General features: G+C 35.1%; 2 protein-coding genes across 2 annotated transcripts in view; one reads left to right on the forward strand and one right to left on the reverse strand.

Moving 5' to 3' along the window:
• Positions 1 to 652: 652 nt before the first annotated feature.
• On the forward strand, positions 653 to 5,726 carry LOC104536514 (chromosome unknown open reading frame, human C12orf29; the record flags this gene model as incomplete). The annotated part of the gene is made up of 6 exons (XM_010179146.1): positions 653 to 770; positions 1,373 to 1,468; positions 2,696 to 2,812; positions 3,207 to 3,401; positions 4,529 to 4,698; positions 5,315 to 5,726. Coding segments are annotated over 6 exons (885 nt in total), but the record flags the coding sequence as incomplete, so codon positions are not given.
• Positions 5,727 to 6,891: 1,165 nt separating this feature from the next.
• The window catches only part of CEP290 (centrosomal protein 290kDa), a 50,340-nt gene continuing 34,040 nt past the window's right edge, over positions 6,892 to 23,191 (reverse strand). The window contains exons 36-52 of the mRNA XM_010179147.1: positions 22,816 to 23,029; positions 22,479 to 22,616; positions 22,159 to 22,380; positions 21,470 to 21,586; positions 19,945 to 20,090; positions 18,864 to 19,019; positions 18,120 to 18,243; positions 15,735 to 15,869; positions 15,379 to 15,465; positions 13,527 to 13,691; positions 13,061 to 13,183; positions 12,534 to 12,694; positions 10,122 to 10,263; positions 8,494 to 8,567; positions 8,257 to 8,360; positions 7,373 to 7,479; positions 6,892 to 7,080 (exon numbers count right to left, since the gene is read on the reverse strand). Coding sequence (XP_010177449.1) covers positions 6,892 to 7,080; positions 7,373 to 7,479; positions 8,257 to 8,360; positions 8,494 to 8,567; positions 10,122 to 10,263; positions 12,534 to 12,694; positions 13,061 to 13,183; positions 13,527 to 13,691; positions 15,379 to 15,465; positions 15,735 to 15,869; positions 18,120 to 18,243; positions 18,864 to 19,019; positions 19,945 to 20,090; positions 21,470 to 21,586; positions 22,159 to 22,380; positions 22,479 to 22,616; positions 22,816 to 23,029 — 2,404 coding nt within the window. The remainder of the gene's footprint in view (positions 7,081 to 7,372; positions 7,480 to 8,256; positions 8,361 to 8,493; positions 8,568 to 10,121; positions 10,264 to 12,533; positions 12,695 to 13,060; positions 13,184 to 13,526; positions 13,692 to 15,378; positions 15,466 to 15,734; positions 15,870 to 18,119; positions 18,244 to 18,863; positions 19,020 to 19,944; positions 20,091 to 21,469; positions 21,587 to 22,158; positions 22,381 to 22,478; positions 22,617 to 22,815; positions 23,030 to 23,191) is intronic.

Below are 23,191 nucleotides of genomic sequence, written 5' to 3' on the forward strand. Positions count from 1 at the left end.
TACAAAGATGATTAAGGGAGTGGAGCATCTGTGATTCTGTGAAGTCCTAGCTATAGAAGTCCTTCTAGAAATTTGGAGTAGTTGTGGCTGGATACTTGTTTCAGATGTCCAGATCACTTATTTCTTTGCTCTTTTTAAGTGGAAAAGTATTGAGTTGACAGCACTGATACTAAGTACTTAATACCAGGATGCTTTTGCCACCTTGTGTTCCACTGGTCTGTGTATTGCACTAACATGGTGCTTTTCACTTTGAGCTCCAAACTGCAAGCTCGGAGCAGCTGGTCATGATGAATTTCTCTTGCCATTGTAATACAGGAAGACACATCTCAGTGTCTTGCAGTGTTGGACTGGAACCCTTCTAGTTTGTATGCACTGTTTAAGGTGGAAGGCAAAGTCATCTCTAAGTACTGATCAAGAATGGAAAAGAGGGAGAGAGTCTGCAAACAGGTTGCCTCTGTACTTTTGTTGTAGAGCGTTTTCCAGACTCTCATGTCTTGAAGAAACAAAAGGGTATTGTAATAGGATTAGAAATGAGCGATATAATGTGTAATACTGGACTTGCAGAGGCCAGCTGTAATGAGTAGGAACCCATATGAGAACAAGGCAGTAACATAGCCATGATGAAGGTTTAAAATACCTGTCTTCTTTTCAGCCATTTAAAGTTTTGGCAACTGAAACTGTAACTGCAAAGGCATTAAAGGCAGATGTATACAATGCAATTCCTACTGAAAAGGTGGACGGAACCTGCTGCTATGTAACTACCTATAAAGGTAATAAGGAAGATCCATGTGCAGATTTCTCATGCTGAATATAAGCCTTGCTTTACTTAGTTTTCTATTGTATGATTTATTGGATTTCAGCTGTTGTGAATTCAACTGTAATTAAATATCTTGGCCACGAAGTAATAGTTACTGGACAATAGGAGGGGTTTATAAAGTTGTTATAGATTTTACTCTCTAAAATACATAAAGTATGTTTTCAGTGAACATGCTAATCAAGGAACTGTTCCAGTAAATCTTCCTTGCACACTAGAATTTATTTAGTAAACAATGTCTAATTTCTTTGGGGAGGATTAAAAGAAGTGTGGAAGTTGGAAGGAAACGTGAAGACTATGGTTCATTGCATCACTGGGATTCTTGCCTTTACTTAAAATTGTAAGGAAACTTGTATGAAACTAGGCAAGATTCTACACATAGATTTTTAGATTCATATACAGTAATTAATTTATGAATTTAAATAGTGTCTTTAGATATAAAATTTCTGTAGTGATAACTGACAATTCATGTATTGCCTTTTATGTAGTTGTTTGCAGTACTCTACAGGGTATGGTTACCTTAGTAAACTTCTGGTTTTATCCCTCTGGAAATTCTAGGGAAACCATATCTATGGGCCAGGCTGGATCGGAAACCCAACAAACAAGCTGAAAAAAGGTTTAAACAATTTTTGTATTCATTGGAAGATGGCAAAGGTTAGTGAAGATTTCTTTCCTGCTTTTCTGGCAATGCATGTTACCCAGTTGGGAAAACACTTTAGCAAGTTTGCTGATGATACCAAGGTGGGAGGTGCTGTGGACTGTCTTGAGGAACAAGAGGCCTTGCAGAAGGATCTATATAGATTAGAGCACTAGGCGGTGATTAATGGGGTGAAATTTAACAAGTCAAAATGCCGAATTCTGCACCTAGGGTGGAGTAACAGCAGGCACAAGTATAAACTGGGAGAGGAGTGGCTGGAGAGCGGCCCTGCAGAAAGGGATCTGGGGGTGCTGGGTGACAGCAGGCTCAGTGTGAGTCAGCAGTGAGACCTGGCAGACAAGACGGGAAACCATGTCCTGGGGTGCATCAAACACAGCATAACCAGCTGCACAAAAGAGGTGACTATCCTGCTGTATTCAGCAGCATTGGTGCAGCCTCACCTTGAGTACTGTGTGCAGTTCTGGGCCCCACAATTTAAGGATGTGAAGGTCTTTTTGAATGCATCCAGAGGAGGGCAGCAAAGCTGGTGAAAGGGCTGGAAGAATGTCCTATGAGGAGCATCTAAGGGCATTGGGCTTGTCTAGTTTGGAGAAAAGGAGGCTGAGGGGTGACCTCATCGCTCTTTACAGCTCCCTGGGGAGGGCGAGTGGAGAGGGAGGTGCTGAGCTCTTCTCCCAGGTATCCAGTGATTGGACATGTGAGAATGGTTCAAATCTGTGTCACTGGAGGCTTAGACTGGACATTAGGAAGCATTTCTTTACTGAGAGGGTGGTCAGATACTAGTACAGGCTTCCTAGAGAGGTGGTCGATGCCTCGAGCCTGTCAGTGTTTAAGAGGCATTTGGACAATGCCCTGAATAACATGGTCAGCACTAAGGTGGTCAGGTAGTTGGACTGGATGATCATTGTAGCTCCCTTCCAGCTGAAATGGTCTGTTGTATTCTACTTCTCTTGCTCTAATTTACATACAATGTTGGCTAATTAGAAACTTTTTGTTATTCTGTTAGTTTTAAATTTTTAAACTACTTAAAGGCTACTATGTTTCTTTAAACCCTTCCTAATTACAAACTGCTTGAGTGTGCCAGATGTTAGTGCTTGTACAAAGTAACAGACTACTGTCTGTCAAACAAGGTTTAGATCAATTGTATTTTAATACTTGCATTAAAACATGATAAAAATTTGGCCAAGTTTGCCAAAAACTAAATGTTACATTTATATGTCTAGAATTTGTTTGGAATGTTGAAGAGGATTTCAAGCCTGTTCCAGATACCTGGATTCCAGCAAAGGACATAGACTTCTCTAATGGCAATCCTCTGCCGGATGAAAACGGACATATGCCAGGTACCTATGATGCAGCACAGATAAAATGGGAGCGGGGGGGTGGGGGGGATCAATTTTTTAAGTGAATTAGAATTAGTTCCAGGGTTAAAAGTAGCAGTTGACATATTCAGAAAGCAGTTGGAATGCCCTTCATTCACTATATACAGAAAGGCTTTGTTCTTCTGACACATTGGCAATAACTGCAGTTTGCTGTGCAGACTTACAGGGCTTCAGCTGGAAGCACAGTTGTCACATTTGCATTGCTCATTTGCACTCTCATAGTTTTTCTTGTTACTCTGTTTGTAGTTACCTGTGGTGGTTTCTCTTTTGTTTATTTTTCAATGCATGTACAGTCCTAGTGCACATTTGATAACTTCAGATATTTACTTTGGTAAAATGCAGTGTTTTCTCATAGGTTGGGTGCCTGTGGAGAAAAATAGTAAGCAGCATTGCTGGCACTCATCTGTTGTAAATTATGAGGCTGAAATAGCGCTGGTTTTGAAACACCATGCTGACCCAGGGCTCCTGGAAATCAGTCCGGTGCCACTGTCAGAAGTTTTAGAACAAACATTGGAGCTTATTGGGACTAATATTAATGCAAATCCATATGGTAAGTCTGTATGGCTTGTTCTTAAATACTTTTTTATTTAGTTATATTTTGGAATGAAAGCTGCATTTTCTTTCTATGGGTTTTTAAAAAACGTTCTAAGGTAGCAATGTAACTTTTTTAGAAAAGAGAGAAATGGCTAGCTCAAAGAACACTCACCCAAAAATACCTCAGAAAGCTTAGTTGTCATGTATGTCTGTTAACCTCTTTCTACGTGCATGTTCTTTAGGATTTACAATAAAAATGCTTTGCTTTAGTCTTTAAAACTATGCTGACCGGAAAAGTTGTTTTAAATACTACTATGAAAATATTTTTAAGATTGTTTGGTGGTGCCTTGACTTTTTTTTAACTTGCTCTTCTGATGCTGTTTAGTCCACTGAAGTAGAAAATTTTATTCAGCCATTTATTCAGCCCTAGAGTTAGTCATAAGTTGCAATTTTAGAGTTATGAAATATTGTCTTTTTAAAGGAAATCTAATTTAAGCTAAATTTTGGTTGTGGCTTCTCCCTTTAAAAGCCTTATAACAAAAATCCAATTAGGTGTGAGCACAAGTGAGTCTGAGCTTCTGAGCTTTGCTGTTAGGATAACTTGCAAGGATGGATACGAAAAATAGCAGTACCCCATCTAAGCATTTTCTCAGAATGTAAAGCAACTGCAACAAAAAATGTAATAGCTGTATTCTTAGATGAAGATTTACTTTGAACACTCAGTGAAGAGACAATGCATTTGTTAACAGCCTGGCCTAAGGGTTAATCCATATTTGTAAGAAAATATCCCAGATTTTCAGGAACTGAGGTGTTTGTGCTATGGACCTTGATCTGAAGCATGAAGAACTTAGTTAGTATCTTTATGGTTACTGATGACGTGACCACAAGGCGATAGCAGATAACTGTATAAATCTCTGTCATGTTTATTTTATATAAATAAGAAGTTACAGGAGGAGGAGACTGCTACATTTGATACTTTAAAAGTGTAGTTAGCTGTTCTTTTAAAGGCAGAACAAAGTTGTCATCTGTAATAGATGTTTACCTTTACAGAGTGCTTTCAAGATAGCTGTAATAACAGAAGTGAGGAAAATTTCAAGTTACCACATGAAACTAGCAGTAAGATTTTTGTTTCTTTAAACACAGGATTAGGAAGTAAGAAGCAGCCTATACATCTTCTTGTACCACATGGAGCATTTGAAATAAGGAATCCACCTCCGTTGAATCAAAATGACATACTGTCTTGGTTTGAAGGCTGCAGTGAGGGTAAAGTTGAAGGAATTGTGTGGCACTGCCATGATGGGTGTTTAATCAAGGTAAATATATATATATGGACACGTGGAGAGCACTATAGTAATTCATAATATGTGAAGTATTGTGAAGTATTCATTTTTTTTTTGTTTTCCAAATTCTTTAGTAGTGAATGTTCTAGCAAATCAGGTGACAGAATTAGTCAAGCCAGTGAATCACTACAATGACAACATAATAAACTTTCATTATCTACATTATGCTAATAACTTAATTGAGAACATAAAATATTTTCTTGTCTCTCTGTATAGGAATCACTCAACATTTTAAAGCTTAATTCTTTTATATAAAAAATTAATTTTTTTGTAATGTTGACTTAAAGAACAAGTATTGTTATAAGAATGTGATCTTTTATTAATTAGCAAGTTTATATTATTTCTGAAGCTGTGGAGGACACACATTAACTAACTGAATTAATTAACTAAAAATCACATTGGGTTCTGGTTTGCCTTTTGTGCTTCACTGTTTCTCATATTATTCAGATAACTGATTAACGGTTGCAAGTGCCCTAACGCAGAGGATCCTAGAATTAAAGTGCACACACCCATGCCCCCCAGATTGGGAACTGTTGGGCTACTATATCAATCAAAATCTCTAAATTGATCTTATTTCTTTTTATTTCAGCTCCATCGCCATCATCTTGGTTTACCCTGGCCACTGGCAGAGACATACCTGAATTCTCAGCCTGTTGTAATTTCTTTTAATAGAACAAAATATGACTGTGACTTTGAACCAAAGAGTTTGTTTCACCGTTTTTCAAACTTGGATGGTCAAAGATTTGACAGACTCAAAGATATCAAGTTTGATGCTTGAAATGATTTTTCGCTTTTGAGTTAACTGTTGTATGTGCTGCATTCCTCTTACTTGTGTATACCACAGAACTCTTTACCTAAATCTAGGTTAGGCAGCAGGCCTATGTACTGTATGATTTTAATTTTTTCTGAAATGTCTAGTTTTATATGAGAGAGCTGATATCCAGAGCAGAGATCTAGCTTTCAGCTTGTTTATTTTCAGTTCTGAAAACTCCTGAACTTTTGAACCCATTTCTGAAAACTGCTATATTTAAGTGTAAGAAGTATGATATCTAATATTGGTTAGTCCTAAGTGCTTAGCTAATGAATGCAATCAACAGTAAAAGTTACATAGGTTGCACTTCTATAAATATAATTATTATGATACCGTTATATGTAGGATTCAGATTTAGGATCTAGTTGTTTCTTAACAGTAAGGGATATATTTCAGGTGGAACCAAAATTAGTCCTGAAATTTGATGGATTTTTTTTCTTTTTTTTTAATTTATAAGAGTTTATTTTAGGTGAAAACTTTTCACCATATTATTTAACTGGTAAGCTGCAGCATTGTGCTATTACTTGAAAACCTAATTAAGCTATATCCTACAGGAATTTCCAGTATTTTGAGACAAAAAGAGTAAATAATAGTATATTTTTTCTGTTTTGGAGATCTTCAGCAATTAGACAGACACATGACTCTGCTTAATACTCATTTTCAGACTGCACTTCAATTAGGAAACTTCACTAAGGGCATATTAACTAAGATGTCATATAAATAACAAAGGTGAGAATGCATGATCATTTGAGTTGGCTTTATTTTATCGGTGCTATAAAAGTATACATCCAGCTATATAAAATATACAAAATGAAAAATAATTTATCTACAAAAATACCATTAGTTTGGCTGAAATACTAAACTTTATTTTCAATTCTTTGTTCTTGGATTTTTTAAAATTGAGGTAACAATAACCAGAGATGTAAGAACAGACGTCCAGCGCACTGACCCTGAGTCCATAATTAAGAAGTACAGTAGCATGAGATGGCAAGAACAAGTTTCTCATTAATCTGGAACATAGCATACTTAGCACATTTTTCTTAGCTTTTAGGATAAGCCCAAGGTTTCAACTTCACCTGACACCTGTGTATTATCCAAATTACTGTTCTGAATTAAAATAAAATATTGCAAAGAAGTTAGAAGAGATAACACTCACTTTTATTTTGACTGGTGTATATAAATACTGGCCATAATCTGTTGACTAACCCAATTGTGTACTCTTAGGTATGTGCCAAACTACTGTAACCGTAACAGACTTGTATCATTCCAAGATAAAAACAGACAAATAAATCAGTATTATGTAACTGCGCCAGAATTTATTTTCTGTATCAATACTTAGGATACTAAACACTAAACTAACCAACAGAAACATTGCCTGAACTATCCACTTGAATGCCAAACTCTTCAGAAAGCTGCTTCAATCTCTCTTCTAAGATACTATTTTTTTTTAATTCTTCATTGTAGTTATATTTCAGATCCTCAATTTCTTCAAAAAAGGAAGGGTCAAAGTTTTCTAGTTCACTTCTCAGCTTTTTTGTTTCTTCCTATTAAAAAGAATGAAGGAGTACCACCTTTATCCAGAAGTTAAGAAATACACGTTAACAGCAGCTTTTTTCGCCTTTTTCTTAAAAGGCTAAATAATGCATATAATGGATATTTTCTTAAAAGGCTAAATAAGCATGTTCTGTGGAGACACAAAAATCTACCCATGAACAGCACATTCACTACCAACAAAACAGCTTTCACAAAGATAATGTTTAGAATTGACTTTGTCATCAAATAGAGCTAACCATAATTTTGCTCATTATCTTGCCTAGGATGATCCTTGCAGCTCACCTTTAATTGCTGTTTTTCCAACTCCGAGGCTTTCAACTGTGTCTGAAGGTCAGCTACTTCTGCCATTAACTTGTCATTTTTATCCCTCTCTACAATTTCATTATGTCCTGCAAAAATAATGATAATTTGTTATGAAATTTAAGGTAATGAAAGTCAATGACACGAATCTTTTTACAGTAATTCCACATCTCCTGAAAGCTGAAAGTGTATAAGCCCAATTGGGATAAACAAGCACCAAAAATTCAAGTCATCTGGGCTTTACTTTAGTTCTTGTACAAATTAGGTGGTGGTGTCTAGTTCCTGTGACTGAATGCAATCCAATTGCTGAGAAATACCACATGTGCAGTTTCTCTTAATTAAATGCAGGAAATCTGGAAATAACATAGTATAAGGATCTTGTTAACTGTATTCATAATTTCAAAAGGGTTAATTTTAATTTTTTTCCCAGTCATGGCAGTGTGTTGTTCTGTAGTGCTCTTCTTTTCCTATGAGACTGATCTCTGCCAAGTCTTAAATCATTCACAGAGCTGGTATCTGGAAACAGACACTTATTCTCTGGCAGCTTGGAACCCAAGGCAGGAGGGTTTCAGTAAATGACTGACACCTTACAAGCAGTCTTTTGAGGTTTTTAAAGCAAATGGTGACATAACTACACACCTTAAAAAAGGAAATCTTACAAAGATTACAGCCTCTTGTTTAAGTTAGTTAACTATGTAGATTTTTACTCCGAGACCTTAGTCTGCTCCAGTTTAGACTACTCTGGCATTAATAGAATTCAAATAATTCTGTAGATTTACTATCATTTTGCACACGCATATTAAGTAAAAATACTTTTAGGCCCTAAATACAGGAAGACCTTTATTTTATATATTGAAAATGTTTACCAGCTGCAGGACCTTCACTTGTATATGTGTGTATGCGGTGCTTATAATCCTCCACCTGGTGAGCTAGTTCTGCTTTTTCTTTCTCTAATCGATTATTAGTTAATCTGGAATATAAAACAAGTTATTAGAATAGTTTAGAATATGAAATAATTAACTAAAAATCACAATGGCAATTTCTTGGTCATTCTTCTTTCATGGTATTCAGCTGAGGTATTTAGTTATTTAAAAGTACATTACCTTAAAAGCTGAAGCTCCCTGGTGAGGCTTTGCTCTGCCCTTGCACCTTCAGGAAGCTGTTTGAGAAGCTCAATCTTAAAAGAAAAAGCAAGAAAGTTTTACTCTTAAAAATACTATCCATGGATAATGCAGTTCAGATGGATTTATCTTTGATACAGGTTTAAAAAAAAAGAATGAAAATAACACTAAGGATGTAACCAAGTACTAGATTATCACAGCAAGTGTTCATCAGCTGACAGTTACCTCAAAGCGAATTATCTACAGTCCTTTTAAAGTTAGTATAGATCATTGCTATGTATTTCATGAAGAATAAAGAACAAAAATATTCCAAAGATAGATTTACAAAGAAAGCTAGATGCAGAGCTATATTAGCATAATTTATACACATGCTTAAGGAAGTGATATGCAGTTAAGTGTTTTAAAAATACTACTGCCGGGCTTATCTGCATACCTAGGTGTCAAGAGTTCCTTTTTAAACAGTGTATGTTGACTAGAAATGACCTGCAGTCATAAGTTAGAACAGGTCCCTGACCAGAGAGGGAGTTAGCCTCCACAAGTGCCTTTCAGTAGAAGACGCAGGAGCAAAAAATTGTTTTAAATATGACACTATATACAGTTTTGAATGCACTGACAACTTATGTACTCTCATAAGGCTACTGTTAGTGATAGGCTTTTGTTCTATTACTACTAAAATGGACAGGATTTGAGTTTTTTCACAGTATTTCTTTGAAATGTAGTTAACCTTGGCCACATCCCTTCATCAGTATCTGAGACATGAAAGAAACTGGAAAGTGTGTTGCTCCAGAGTAATAGCACATAAAGAAAGAATTTTCTCTCTGTGTTAATTTTGCTGCTGGTATGCACTTCATGTTAATAATGCTGACTTTAGAAAAGGGAAAACAAGCAAAAATTAACAATAATTGTTTTATAGCACTCAATTCCAAGTTGTATTTATTGATCATATTTACTTTCTTACATATTATATATGACTTCCTATATTGAGACTTGTGTATTCAATGCCTTACACTGAGAATGGCCAGTACAAGATGTCAGGGGAAGAAAACCATGCACATCTTAATAAATGAGAAGATGAACGGTCCTAGGGCTACATGTTTGGAGTACTTAAAGGACAAAATTTGATACATCTTTTCAAAGGCGCACAACTTTAAAATTCATCAACTCTTCCATGTGTGAAATAAGTCTTATGGGACTGCATGGAAATGGCCATATTGGAAATAAGCATGAAGATCCCCCCTTAGGATGACAAAGTCAATCCCCCAAAAAGCTCTGGATGGAAGAGGGAAGTCCCTGCAGCAAACTCACTCTGTGGAACAAACTAGAAAGATTTTAAGACCATTTAAGACCATCTACCTACAGGCTTTCATGGGAACAATGAAACTATAATTAAAAAAACTTTACCAAAGAATTTAGTAGGAAAAAAAATATGTGGTAAACCTCATTAATTGGCTAAAATATGTAAATGTACAATTATGGCAATTAGGATTCAAAAAACCTATAAGAGCATGGATTAGAGGAAAAAAATGTACTTTGCCAAGATAGACAGTACAGAGAAATTAGTTAATATTAAGCAATCTATTCTCAGACTCATGTGGCTAAATTTTACTCACTTGTTCTTTTAGCTCTTGTAAGTTTTTATCAGCATTTTGTTCACGTTCTGTTGCTTCCCGAAGCAGCTGTTTAAGGTCAGTAATGCTTTGAATTTTTTTAGCAATATCCATTTCCATTTCCTTCATCTTAGTTTCGTGCATCCTGGTAGTATTTTTATTTAGAAAAAAAATAAGAGCAAAAGCTAATACTTTTGCAGAAATGGAGATGAAAATATCTTTAGAAGATTAAATACCATAAAATACACCCTAAAATATGCTTGAGGTATTAGCCTTGAAATAATCACTGGTCTTATAAATAAGTGAGCTGAAAAAAGCATAATGAAAAACACATTTCTAATCTTAAAATAAAGGCTTTTCCAAATGTTGCACCTTTGTGGATCTTACCCTATGAAATACATTCTACTATCACTTACATGCTTTGGATGATGTGCTGGTGAGGTGGTTTGCATGTTAAAGTGCCCCAGTTAGCTAGTTAATAATAGTAACTCTAGCTAGTTAGTAACTCTAGGTTAGTAACGTCTTAATGTTATTCACTTATTTTAGAATTATGTTACAGTAAATGCAAATAAAAGTTTTTATTCTCATCAGTTGAAATAGGCAAGCACAATTAAGCGGAAACATCTATTACCTATACACAGCTACCTATCTATATAAACTAAATACAACTAAGTAGAAATGTTTTTCAGAGGTGAAAAACTAAAAGAAAGACTATATTCCAACTACTGACATGATATGATAGCTGTTAAGGGTCTACCATCTTCACTGTGTGTTCCTGTCCTCCTCCTGTGACTGACAGCCAGTGCTGCCCTCCTTCCTTACGCTAAATACGGCTGTCCTCTGACCTTGCATAGAGACATTTTACCTCACCACATAAGGGAAAGGTTAAAAAAAAAAAAGGAACAGTTTTCTGAAGCCTCAGTCCAGTGCAATGGCTAAGCACTAGAACTCCCTTAAGGGTACCTGTGGGAGTGCAAGACTGGGAAGTGGGTAAAATCTTGGAAACTGGCAGCTAAGACCCAAAATGAAATCAGACAAGTCTCTTTGTCCATCTGATTTTCTGCCCTAATAAGGTTGCTGTCAGAGGTTCTGTTTTTGTAGATAACTTTTCAGCTCTGTTTACAACTATTAGAGAGTATGTATGCAACACATCATCTTATTTCATCCTGAGGTCATCCAGGAGTCCAGGACTAAGTATTTCTTCCCAAAGATTTGCTCTCTTCCATCCTTGGGCAGGACACAAGCTGTTTATTTCTCTTAGCATAGGTGTTGTTTCATTTTTTTTGTTCTTTTCTGAGATATGGCAGTACAAGAGATGATACCCAATTAAAAACTTGCCTCAAGAGGAGTAAAATTCAGCTTCCTCATCCACTTTGATGAACCACAGGCGTGTTTCATGTGAATGTATCTTATATCGAACTTCATATTCTATATCTATCTGTTCATTATTAAACACATTAGTGTGACACATAACTAGCATATTTGTGTGTAGCTCATTATTGAAAATGGGTGTAATAGAAATGTTTTTTGGACTGGCAATGGTTTTGGAGTGACTGCCAAAACCATTTCTGTAAGCAAACCACAAAACACAGAACTAAACAGCTTGCTTCTAACAAAGAAATGAATACAATTAAAGTTATTCAGGCTGTAGAGTTAAGATCTCCAGCCTGTATAATAGGTTGTCATAGATAAATAATCTGAAGTAATTGCAAAAGTACAGATAAAACGTATGTCGAAGTTGCAAAGTAGAAATCGGTGTTACAGAATTTATCAAAAAACTGTTTTCTTTATCCACTGGCTGACTGCAATTAGCTTTCAGGTCCTTAAGAACACACATGAGGGATCTTTAGCTATGCCTACATGTCCCAAGGAGTATAGGAATCCCAGTGGGTTTTCTAACAGAACCTCTGCATATTCACATGGTTAAATGTAGGTTCAAATGCAGCCAAAGCTGGAAAATGCAGGTTGCTGGCTTCCAGTTTTTGTTTCGGATTGTTACCCATGTGAGATGGTACTGAAATACTTTCTTTTTTCAGCAAAAATGCAGACATTATTCCACAAAGCACAAATACAATACATTAAAGCAGCAAGCAACCCAAAATACTTCCTTTACCAGAACTGTCCAGAAGTCTACAGCTGATCTGAAGAAGGGAGATAAGTAACTGTCTACTGTATAGGAGCAGCTAACACCACCAGTACTTAAGGACACTAGATCTCTGCTGGATCCGTATCAGAGACCTGTATACTGATCCTGCATACTAGTATAGAATCAGAAAATAAACCACAGATAATATAAAGGTGATCTTCAATAGAGGAAAGAAAAAAATCTGAAAAATAAAGTCTAATTTGTTTGCTAGTATTTGAAGAGGAATTAACACTTGTGTTTATCTTCCTTACTTCATTCTCAACTCCTACCTTGTTACAACAGACTTCCAGCTTCTGTTGTCAGCTCTGTCAGACTGGCTCTCAGCCAGATTTAGCCTCTTAATGGTTTCCTCCAGCTGTACAGTTAGCTTCTCATTTTGTATCTCCAAGTTATTCTTCACTATTCGTAGCTTCTCTCCATTGTCAGCTTCCTGTTTTTCAATAAAAACAAAGGTTTATGAAATATTTAACCTCACATGGAGCAGAGGATTATCTAAAATGATGGTGAGATATGGTCAGTGCTGATTGCAAGCAGCACTGCATCCAAGATCACTAGCATTACAACTTCCAAATTCTGTCTTGGGCTGCTCCTTGGATGTCTCCTGTCCATATACAGTTAAAAATTCTGTCATAGCAATATCAGTGCTTAGAAGAGTGTCCATTCCATATCAACCACTTAAAAAAAAGAAGAAAAAAAAGAAGAAAAAAAAGAAGAAAAAAAAGAAGAAAAAAAGAAAAATATATTTACCACTACCAGTAAGTAACAGAAATAAAGGGATGCATTACAATTATCATACCTTTTTCAGTTCTTTACGCAGCCTCTCATTTTCAGCAATGACTTTCTCCATTCCTTTGGTTTTAGACTCATAATGCATACTCAGCTGGCCCCTCAGGTGAAGTTTCATTTTTTCCATTTCAGACTACGTATCAAACACTTTGTTACAACCCATACACATTGCTTAGTAGAAAATTTCATATTTCAGTTTTTAAAGCGCAGCATGGTTAGAGCTACCTAGCACAGTGAACGTAACATTTCATCACACATTTAAATATATCCCTTGAGGTACGGAGTAACTTTACATAAATCATGCAGTATGCTATGCTAAAATGAAGTTTTGCTTTTCTGTTCTACATGTTTCGTATTTAGTATTTTTAAAACACTTTTGTGCCAATCAGTGTCAACAACAGGCTTTCTGCTCCATTTTCCTACTAACTTGCATATAAACTGCTATCTAAATACAGTTACTGGAGATAAATCAATACCTTCAGTCTCTCATTTTCCTGTTCAAGACCAAGTAATTTCTCATTAGAAACCACAGCTGGAGCTTTTTTCAAATCTTCATTTTCTCTTTGGACTTTCTCTACAACCTTTTTCATCAAACCGATTGTTTTTTCCAATTCTGGGATGGTCTTTCCACTTCTACCAGCCTATACAGAGTGAAGAAAAAAAAGGTAAAGGGAAGGGAACACTTGATGTTAACATTATGAGATATTCCAATCTTATTTTACCACTTATTTTCCCATTGCAATTTATATTGATAAAAAAGATGTTATATTTTGAACTCAAACTCTAATGTTTCTTGCATACTTTGCTCCTCAAAATGATATATTCACCCCTACAGTAAACATATCAGCTCTTTCATTTTCTGCATTACCCAAGAAAGCTGCAGTTAGTCTCAAAATCTGCTGTACTTTATGAACTAAACTGAAACATTGGGGAAATAAATGCAAGTACTACTTTATCTTTTTGGTTTTGCTTGTAGAGCAATTCCCTGATCCAACAGACCATGCAATTGCTTCAGTGCTAATACTGTCTGGGGTAGGGGCAGGAAGAGGGCCGTTTTTTAGCAACCATACTTCTGCTGGATTGAAGTGACAGAAGAACTACATCTTAAAGCATAAATAAATCTTCTCCCTTTCCTGAGGCATATATTCTCCTTGCAGAGTGATAAATAAATAAGTACAGGGGTAAAAAGCTTGTAATTTCTCCATTTTTCTTCTTTCACTACATTCATTTATGAGGTAGAAAAGCTGTTAAAGGATCTTCAAATGCATTTATTTTCTTATATTTGTAGCGACTTTTCCTGAGCAATAATAAAGATGGGCCCATGAAGTACCTCCTTTTCTTTCTACAGAGGTAAGGAGCACAGTACAGTGGAAAATGGGGAAAATTTTACTCTCTGGAGCCCTACATAAACCTATATAGTAATCAAGTTTTGGAAGTAAAAATGATTTATTCTTTCTTCTCTAAAGTAACTGGAGGAAGTAGGAGGTGTGTGTTGGTACACAGTAGAGTTAAAGAAAAATCTCTGTCAGATCTTGGTGCCTGCAAAGGGAGAAAGATTCAGAATTTGCTGCCTCCTCAGAACCTTTGCATGAAACGATTTTATAAACTGAGTTTCCCTATCCAAAAATTACCACTGCATAAGAGTTAGACAGATACTTAAGTAGTCCATGCAAGGTACAAGTAAAAAAATGGAAAATATACAATCTTTTCCAGGTACCCAGAACTAGAACTCATTCTCCTTGTATACTGAAAGAGCTATAAAGGCAAGTAAGAGCTTTTATTACGTCAGCTTTCTTTAAAAGGTCACACAAATACTTTGACAAGTTAGTGGCAAGTGACATACTGGGAACTGCTGAAGCCTTTTTGTCCTGTAACATCTGTAATATTGCTCTATTAAAGTATCTGACAGTAGCTAGGGTAAAATCTAACCGTGTCATCTTGCACAGTACAACAAAAACTTCACTAACAACAACTTTCTAACACCTGCATCAAATCAAAATCCTATCTTTTAAACCATAAAGCTGTAACTTTATTACGCATTTACATAAATACATGAACATAATTTGCATTATTGGGCTGTAACTTCTATTTTTATACAAATATGTTTCTGAAGATAACTTTAATCCAAATGACAAAATAAGGCCATGATAATGCAAATATGTAATAGTGTAGCTCTAGTTCTTCTAATGGTCCTATTAACTCAATTTCATGAGAACAACTCCTGTTTGCTTTTGGTTGATTCCAAATAATTTAGCTTTAATAAAACATTGACACTTTTTTTGTATTTCAGTTTTATTTAATTATGAAAAATGCTGTTAAAATACTTACCCCTCTAATGCTACTCAGCTTTTGTTCAACATCTGCTTTCTCTTTTTTGAGAACTTCACACATTTCTTTTAAGTCACCTACTTGGTCCTAAAATCAAAGTAATAAGCAACTTATTTAGATTTCAATCTGAGGTGAAGAGTAACAAAATTACAGTTGGTTTACTTTGAAAACTGTAAAGAGAAAGCAATTGCCCATCACAGTGACATTTTTCATCATTTCTACCAGCCATTCAACTATCTCATCTTCCATAAACCCATAAAAAACTTACAGTATGTACAGAAAATATATCCATTTCTTTTTAAGAAATCCCCTAACCTGTGTTAAGGTAAAGGGGATTAAAGGTAAAAAGATGTTACCTTTAGTCTTGGCAAATCTTTATTGGCCTGCTCTAGCTGGAATCTTAGCTCAACATTTTCAGATGACAATCTTAAATTTTCCTTTAAAACCTCTTGTTCTCTTCGATATTGGTCATCTGATCCTATTTCTGATGTCTTGAGAAAAGGGAAGGGAAAAAAAATTGTTATTAAGTGGTAATGCACTAATCATTGTATCAGTTGTAGCTGATAAAGAGCCACAGAGAATTAGTATTTTTCACAGAAGTAAAACAGACGACAGTTGTATCACCACTTGGTCTAATCTGCTCTGAGTTTAACTCCTTCTCTTTCATTTTCTAAACCTGCTTAACCGTTAGGGGAAGTGTACAAGTTTAAGCCAGTAAAAATTTTGTCAAACCAAAATTAGCTCCCAAACCATTGAGTAGAAATAAATCTCAAAGTCTAAAAGACAAAAAAGCTACTGAGTGTAGTAAGCTGTGACGCAGTACTTGGAAACAGCTTCTAATTTTAAGGACATATTCTGATATGTTTATTAAATAGTACATATGGCATAAGGAATTTCACTTAAGTGAAATAGATCATAGAGCAAGTCAGGAAATATAACTCTCATTCTTAGTCAGTTCTTAAGTCTTTATCCATGGAGGCTAGTAATTTCTGTTACATAAAGAGTGCTTTGCATGCCTTTTGTTGCCAATTGAAATCACAGGTATATGGTAAATTATTATGTCAGACTAGTAAAGATTAAAACCTTTGGATGATATAATAATCACCACTTTTATCTTATTTAATTATGGAATTAACTGTAGGATTTATTAATTCATCATAAGTAATAATAGGAATAAAGTATTTGCTTCAATAAAGCCTTTTTTTTTCTTAGTGTAACTAAGAAAACATCGTAAGTCTCTTAAAGAATGGAGGTCATCAACTAGCTGTATGTATCATCAGGACTATTTGTAAACCTTCTAGATCAAAATTTTAGAGTTGACAGTAGCTTTTTTGTGAGCTGACATGCATGCCTATCTGAAAGTAAAAGGTTTGCTTTATGGATGACTTGGTGACTACTTCAATATCCCTGCAGACCATGCATAGGAAACCACTGCATTATCAAGATCCAACTATTCTATTTCTACATCATTTATACAGAAGAAATGCTAGAGGACTGCCACAGTATCAAACCTCAGGCATTTCACAAAATTCTGGGGTTGTTTCAACACCCTCTGTACCACTTTGGTATGTTTCATGTCTATCCTCTGCAGTGTGTTGATTCATTTCATTATTCACATTTATATTTTCTGCTTCATAGTCATTAGCTTGATTAGAAGGTTCCCCTGAATCAGACTGATTGCAGCTCATTCTGTCAGTATAAGACTCTTCTACACTTTCTTCTTCATCAACATGTGACTGCTTGAGTATTTCTTGCTTCCTCTCCTCTTCTTCATACTTCTCATTAAGTTTTCCATTTCCAGGTTGGATTATATTTTCTTCTTTTTCACTGCAATTCTTTTCAGCAGCTTCGGCTATATTTTTCTTTTGCAATCCTTCCCTAGAAATAGCTGTCTCCTTGCATTTCTCATTATCTTCAGGGTGTTGTTCAGGAGACACCTCTGTGCTTGCATCCACAGTAGCCTCATGGCCTTCATTATGCATGACGCATGTTTGAGTGTCTGCTTCCTCATCTATTTCATTGCCATTGGTAATGCTATGATTAGTCTGATGTTTGATTTCATGCCTATTTGACAGATATTTCCTTTGAAGGGAATTAAAATACTTTTGTTTACTGATACTGATAGGAACAGACTTGGTCAGTTCCATCTGGTCACTTGTATTCTGATTCAAGTTGAAGACAGAATGAAGCATAAAAGAAAAGCAGAAGACAGTAAAACAAAACAGGAAATAACGAAACCTAGAATGTACTGTTAACTCTATTTCTTGAAAGGCTAAGATAACCTAATAATGCAATATTTGCAATAGAATGAATCTTGTAAACATCAAAACACAACAAAAACACCCAGTGTAATTGAAATGCAGCTCAGTATTTCCCCAAACTCTGTATCCCAATTTTTCAATCAGTACGAAATGCAGAAATGATCTCTCAGTTGCAGACTCACGTATTTAAAAATACATATTCCCCTTATTTCTCCACATATGCTAAGATGCTGAATATTTCAACTTCTACCTGTAGAACACAGGTAGAAGAAACTATACGTTTTGCATTCTAGGGTTTTTTGGGGGTTTCTTTTGTTGTGTTTTTTAAAAACATTAAAAGCTGAGTATTTAATATCCTGTTCCAGAATACTATCATTTCAAATAAAACCAGCTAAATTACCAGAATACCAAATGGATAACAAATAGTTTTGTTAAGCAGGTGTGATTCCTCTAGGTAATATGGTTACATTACTAACTTACTGAGGGTCTAGAATAAGTCTCTCTTGAACGTTGTCTCTGCAATGCATGAAGCTTTTCCTGGAGATACTGGTTTTTGAAATGTAATTCTTCTACCACAGAATCTCGTGGTATTGCTTGCTGTGTTCTACATCAAAAAATGAATCAAGCCAAAACAAACAAATGATAATTAATGCAGAAAAATCACCCCATAAAGTAAAAAACCCCATGAACTTCTGGATTACTAAACTGAGTTTTCTAGAATTACTGTGCTAGTTATTCTACATCAATGTTAGCCATATACACTATTTCAACTAATCCCCATGATTTGAAAGTACATACTTTGGTGAAAGGAATCTGCTCTTTTGAGATGTGTACAGCTTCTGTTACTCAGGCACACTATCCACTATGACAGTGCATAGACTAATTAAGAATACACTTCCTAACTGCAACTCAGCAGTTCCAGTAACTTTCACCAACTCTAAATTGTAATTATAATTTTACATAATAGCAGCCAGATGTTTTTCATATTATTTAGCTTTTTAGAATAATGAACCAATGCTGCATATTCTCTGAGTATGTACAATTGCTCCCAAGTAGCTTTAAGTCTGCTTGTCACAGACATAAAGAAGGTTTCTTGAAATTCCCGTCTGGTTTTTTTCCTTATTGAATGCGTTGTTCTGATGGAGACTACCTACCTCTTTGCACTGATTTTTATTCTTATTTAGACTTTTTAGTTTTTACAGGTTCTCCTGAAATGCTTCTCACCTTACACGAGCAATTTCATTTTCTAAATCTAGGTTTCGTTTTCTTAGTTCTTCCAGTTCCTTTTCATTCTCTGAGGCTCTTACTCCAACAACACGGTCAACGGTGACACGAGTAGTTTTCAGTTTCTTCTGTAGAGCAATTTTCTCTTTTTCAGTCCTGCAACATCCAGTGAATTTACATTTAAAACTTTATTTGCTAACTTGCCTTATTTAGGTGATAATACGTTCTGTCTTAAAGAATCCACATTGTAATTTCTTGCTCACTGAACCACATCCCCTTTTTAGTTTAATAAGGTTACCTTATACACAGTACAGCTTTACGAAAAAAAAACAACAAAACAAAACCAAAACCAAAAAACAAAACCCAAACAAAACCCAAAAACCAAAATGTCGAAAAAACAATGAGCATTAACTCAGTATCATGCATGTCATAAATCTCTTGCTGGTGTTGCCTGTGTTTTTTGTGACATTCATGCAAGAATAAATGCCATTTTGAAGCAGTTTCAAATCACAATCTAACAACAGCTACAATCACCATCACAGTTTCCTTTCTCTTCTGCATCTTGTCAGTAAAAACCTGCCTTTACTGTACTGAAGTAAACACAACATTTGCAGAGGGTTTGTACATGCGGTTTCTTTAAAAGGCTTCTGTCTCATAAAAAGAGATGTTTCTGTCTCTAGAACTATCAGTACTGCAGTAGCACTACATGTAACAGAGGCACACTATCCAATCCTAGCAATTTCATTAAATAACACAGCGGTGAGAAACAGCCTGTCTTCATAACGTTATTTGTTTCATGGGAATAACAGAATGCTATATACAAGAAAGATAATAAGGGACTTGAATTAGTTTTCTTCAGCGACAGCTTCTGAAGGTTGTTGGCTTCTACAATGGAAAGGATACTAGGGGGGAGTATTTTGCTGCTTGAAAATTAACTAATCCTTTTAATGTCAATAGCAAGGTCACCTTCTAGCTATCAATCTTACAATCATTACAAACTTATAATTATTATATGTGGCAAACATATTTGGATTTCTCTTATGTCATCATTTGGTAGCTGACTTTATGAAAAACAACTCACTTGGTATAGATTTCCTTCAATGTATTCAACTGTTTGACTAAAGCATCTGCTTCTTTTTCCTTTTCCTTTAGTTTGTTCCTCAATGCTTCCATTCTGATTTGCCATTTTTTACCTTCTTCCCATCGAATTATTTCCTCCTTGGAGGTCTGTGAAGCACATAAACAGATTATGTATTTCTTTTTGAACTTTTTTCCTAAAGCAAAATAAGCAAACATATTAGAAAACCAAGAATGATACATTCTTCATTTATCAATTGAAAACATGAAGCCATAGCAGGCATGTATTATTTACCTTATTTATAATCAGGTAAATAGCAGGCCCAGCTGGACACCTTAAGTATGCTGTAGTGACTGGTGTATAAAGCCAATACAAATTCCTCCTTAGCTTTTAATATTCATTTCACAAAAAAGAGTGACACACTTTATGAAATTAGAGGTGCCATTGCAATGTATCCTTTTACGTTGAATTACACGTTTGTAAAGTAGACAGATTAAAGAAAAAGACGTGTTTTTCTATGCTAATTTACAGCAGATTTGTCTTCTGCAGCTCAACAAGAGTTTATATGCTCCTGCTGCACAGTTGTACAATTGGTCATTACAGTTTCTTTTTTCCTATGAGAAATTGAATCTCTACTTAAAGTTACATTTCAGTGACTAGAAATTATACATCAGTTCAAACCTGTACCTATGTGATCACAAATGGCTACTGAAAAATCACAGTCAATATTCCTGAAGGCAATTTTTTTTTAATTGGAATTTTCCCTTTTCCAGTTAGCCCCTGTACATTCTATTCTGTCTTCATTCTAAACAGTTACTGCTTCTAAGGGACAGACAGCAAAATTTTGGAAAAAAACATGCCAAGTTTGAGAAAAATATCTCTAGACACTAAGCAACAGGTATTTAAAAAGTCTCAAATTAATTGGAAGCGTAAGTGCAGTCCTAGAATAATACTTAATATCATAGTGTGAATATCATTATACAAGCATGCTATAATATTCCAGTATACTATGACAGATATTAGCTAGTTACTGAAGTAGTAAAATAACAAGCAAAAAACCAAACAAAACAGCTGGTAAAATGAACAGATCTCAAATTGCTAGAACTTCTTGTATGTGAAGATCACTGTTGTGAAGAATATCATTTATACAGACATCATCCTATTTAGGATTCACACTTTCGTTCCTAAGTACTTCATGTTTTTATCACTGCACTGATTTCACAAATGCACATCTGACAGCACTTAAGTAATTAATTTCACTGCTACCTATAAAATCTTAGTTTTATAGGATTTGTAATGCATCTTTAATCCTACAAAAAAGGCAGAAAAATACTACATTATCAGTACTAAGCAACAAGAACACTAACAAAGAGCATGGGAAACATGAAGAATTTACAGTCACAAAACTGCTTTTCTTCTGATCAAGTTTGGTTGGTTGGTTGGTTTTTTTAGAGGCAATAAGGAGAGCTGAACTGTCCAGACCTAGGCTGATGGTATCTCTCAAAGCCACAATCTAAATATCACATACCTTGTGTTCTCTTACACCTTTATTTTCTGTTTCTTCACACTTCTTCTCAAGTTCACTTTCCAACTTTTTAATTTTTTTCTGAAGTGCATCTATCAGATTTTGTTCATCAGCTTTGCTCTGAAAAATTACAATGAATGACCTCTACATAAGTATTTTTCTTTTTCAAAAGATAAGGACTTAAATTCCAATTGGTAGAAATAGTTTACAACCTAAATGAGCTTTTAAAAATTATCGTTAAATTATTAAAGTATTGGAATGTAACTTTGCATTCTAAACTGAATAATCAGCAGCAAGTAGCTGATTTTTTTAAAAGTGGACAATTCTACTGTAAATCCTTTACTTTTCTTCTGAAAGGGGAAACAAGGACAGCCAGGAAGAATCAAAAAATTCCACCTTTCAAAGAAGCTTTGAAAGTGATAATTCAGCTCCTCAGACTCTTTCAGAAATATTTCAAGGAGCAAGTATTTTTTAGTCTCTTTCTTTTGACACATGCTTCCAACAGCAAAAGCTAATAGCTCACATGTAACCCAGATGATGAGCAAACAAATTTTCTGTCAAGTATATATCTCAATGCCTGCCAAAAGTACTTAATCTTTCCCCCCAAAAGTACTTAATCTTTCCCCCCAAAACAAGCACATCTATGCAGAAACTTGACCAAGATTTAACATATTTTTTAAAATCACTTCTACCTGAATGTTACTGCTTAGCCTCTTAATCCGTTTCTTCAGTTCTTCTTGTTTCTTTTCCATTTCATTTTTTTCTTTCAACATTTTATCAAATGCATTTTGTTTCCTCTGAAGTTCTTTTTTCAACTCATCCCTTTCATCGGTCAAAGAACTTTCTCTGGTTTTACTTATTTTAAGGTTATCTGTAAGTTTTGTTATCTGATTATTTAATTCCTCTATCTGTGTCTAGAAGAAAACAAACAAACAAACAAAACAGCAAACCCCCAAAATCAGGACTATCAACAATACAACAAGGCAATACACTGATATTACCTAGCACTCACCGTAAGTCCCTTTGTTTCTCTGTCAACAATCTCCTGGACATTCATAGATGCCTCTTTTTGTGATGCAGCAGAAATAATCTGCTGTTCAGCATTAGCAGTCATTTCTGCTCGGAGTTTCAGAAGTGCTTGACTCAAAGCCTGAAAATAATAAATTGAAGTTATTTTAAGTGAGGAATCTGCTCATATGAACATTACAAAACAAGAAAAGGCAATTATATTTTACTATGTTACAGCATGCTATTACATTCCACCTCCTACTGTAGTATACATGGAATTCTTAAGCATTAAGCAGTGTAAAACAGTTATGTGACATAGGGATTATTTTTTGTTGACTAACTTTCTGCTGTTTCTCTTTTACAGCTAATTGGCTCTTCAGATGTTCCACCAGGTTTTTCAGCGTTGCTGTGGGTGCTCTATTATTTGCTTCTTTTTGGACTTCTAGTTCAGCTTTTGCATTTGCTAATTCCTTCTCCATCTGAGATAACTTGTTCCTTAATTCATTTGATTCATATTTTAGATGTTCCACATCAACTGTGTGCTTTTCCTGAAGCCTAATAAAAATAAGCATAAATAGGGTATATTGCAATAATTAAGTTAGGAAACACCAAATAAATAACAAAGAGCACAATGTTGTATAGTTCATTATTGTTAAAGAAGCAAATGACAGATTTGAAAACAGTAAAAAGAGACTCAAAAAATTACTCAAGAACATC

This window comes from Mesitornis unicolor, unplaced genomic scaffold, assembly GCF_000695765.1.
Source record: "Mesitornis unicolor isolate BGI_N332 unplaced genomic scaffold, ASM69576v1 scaffold20292, whole genome shotgun sequence".
NCBI lineage: Eukaryota > Metazoa > Chordata > Aves > Mesitornithiformes > Mesitornithidae > Mesitornis > Mesitornis unicolor.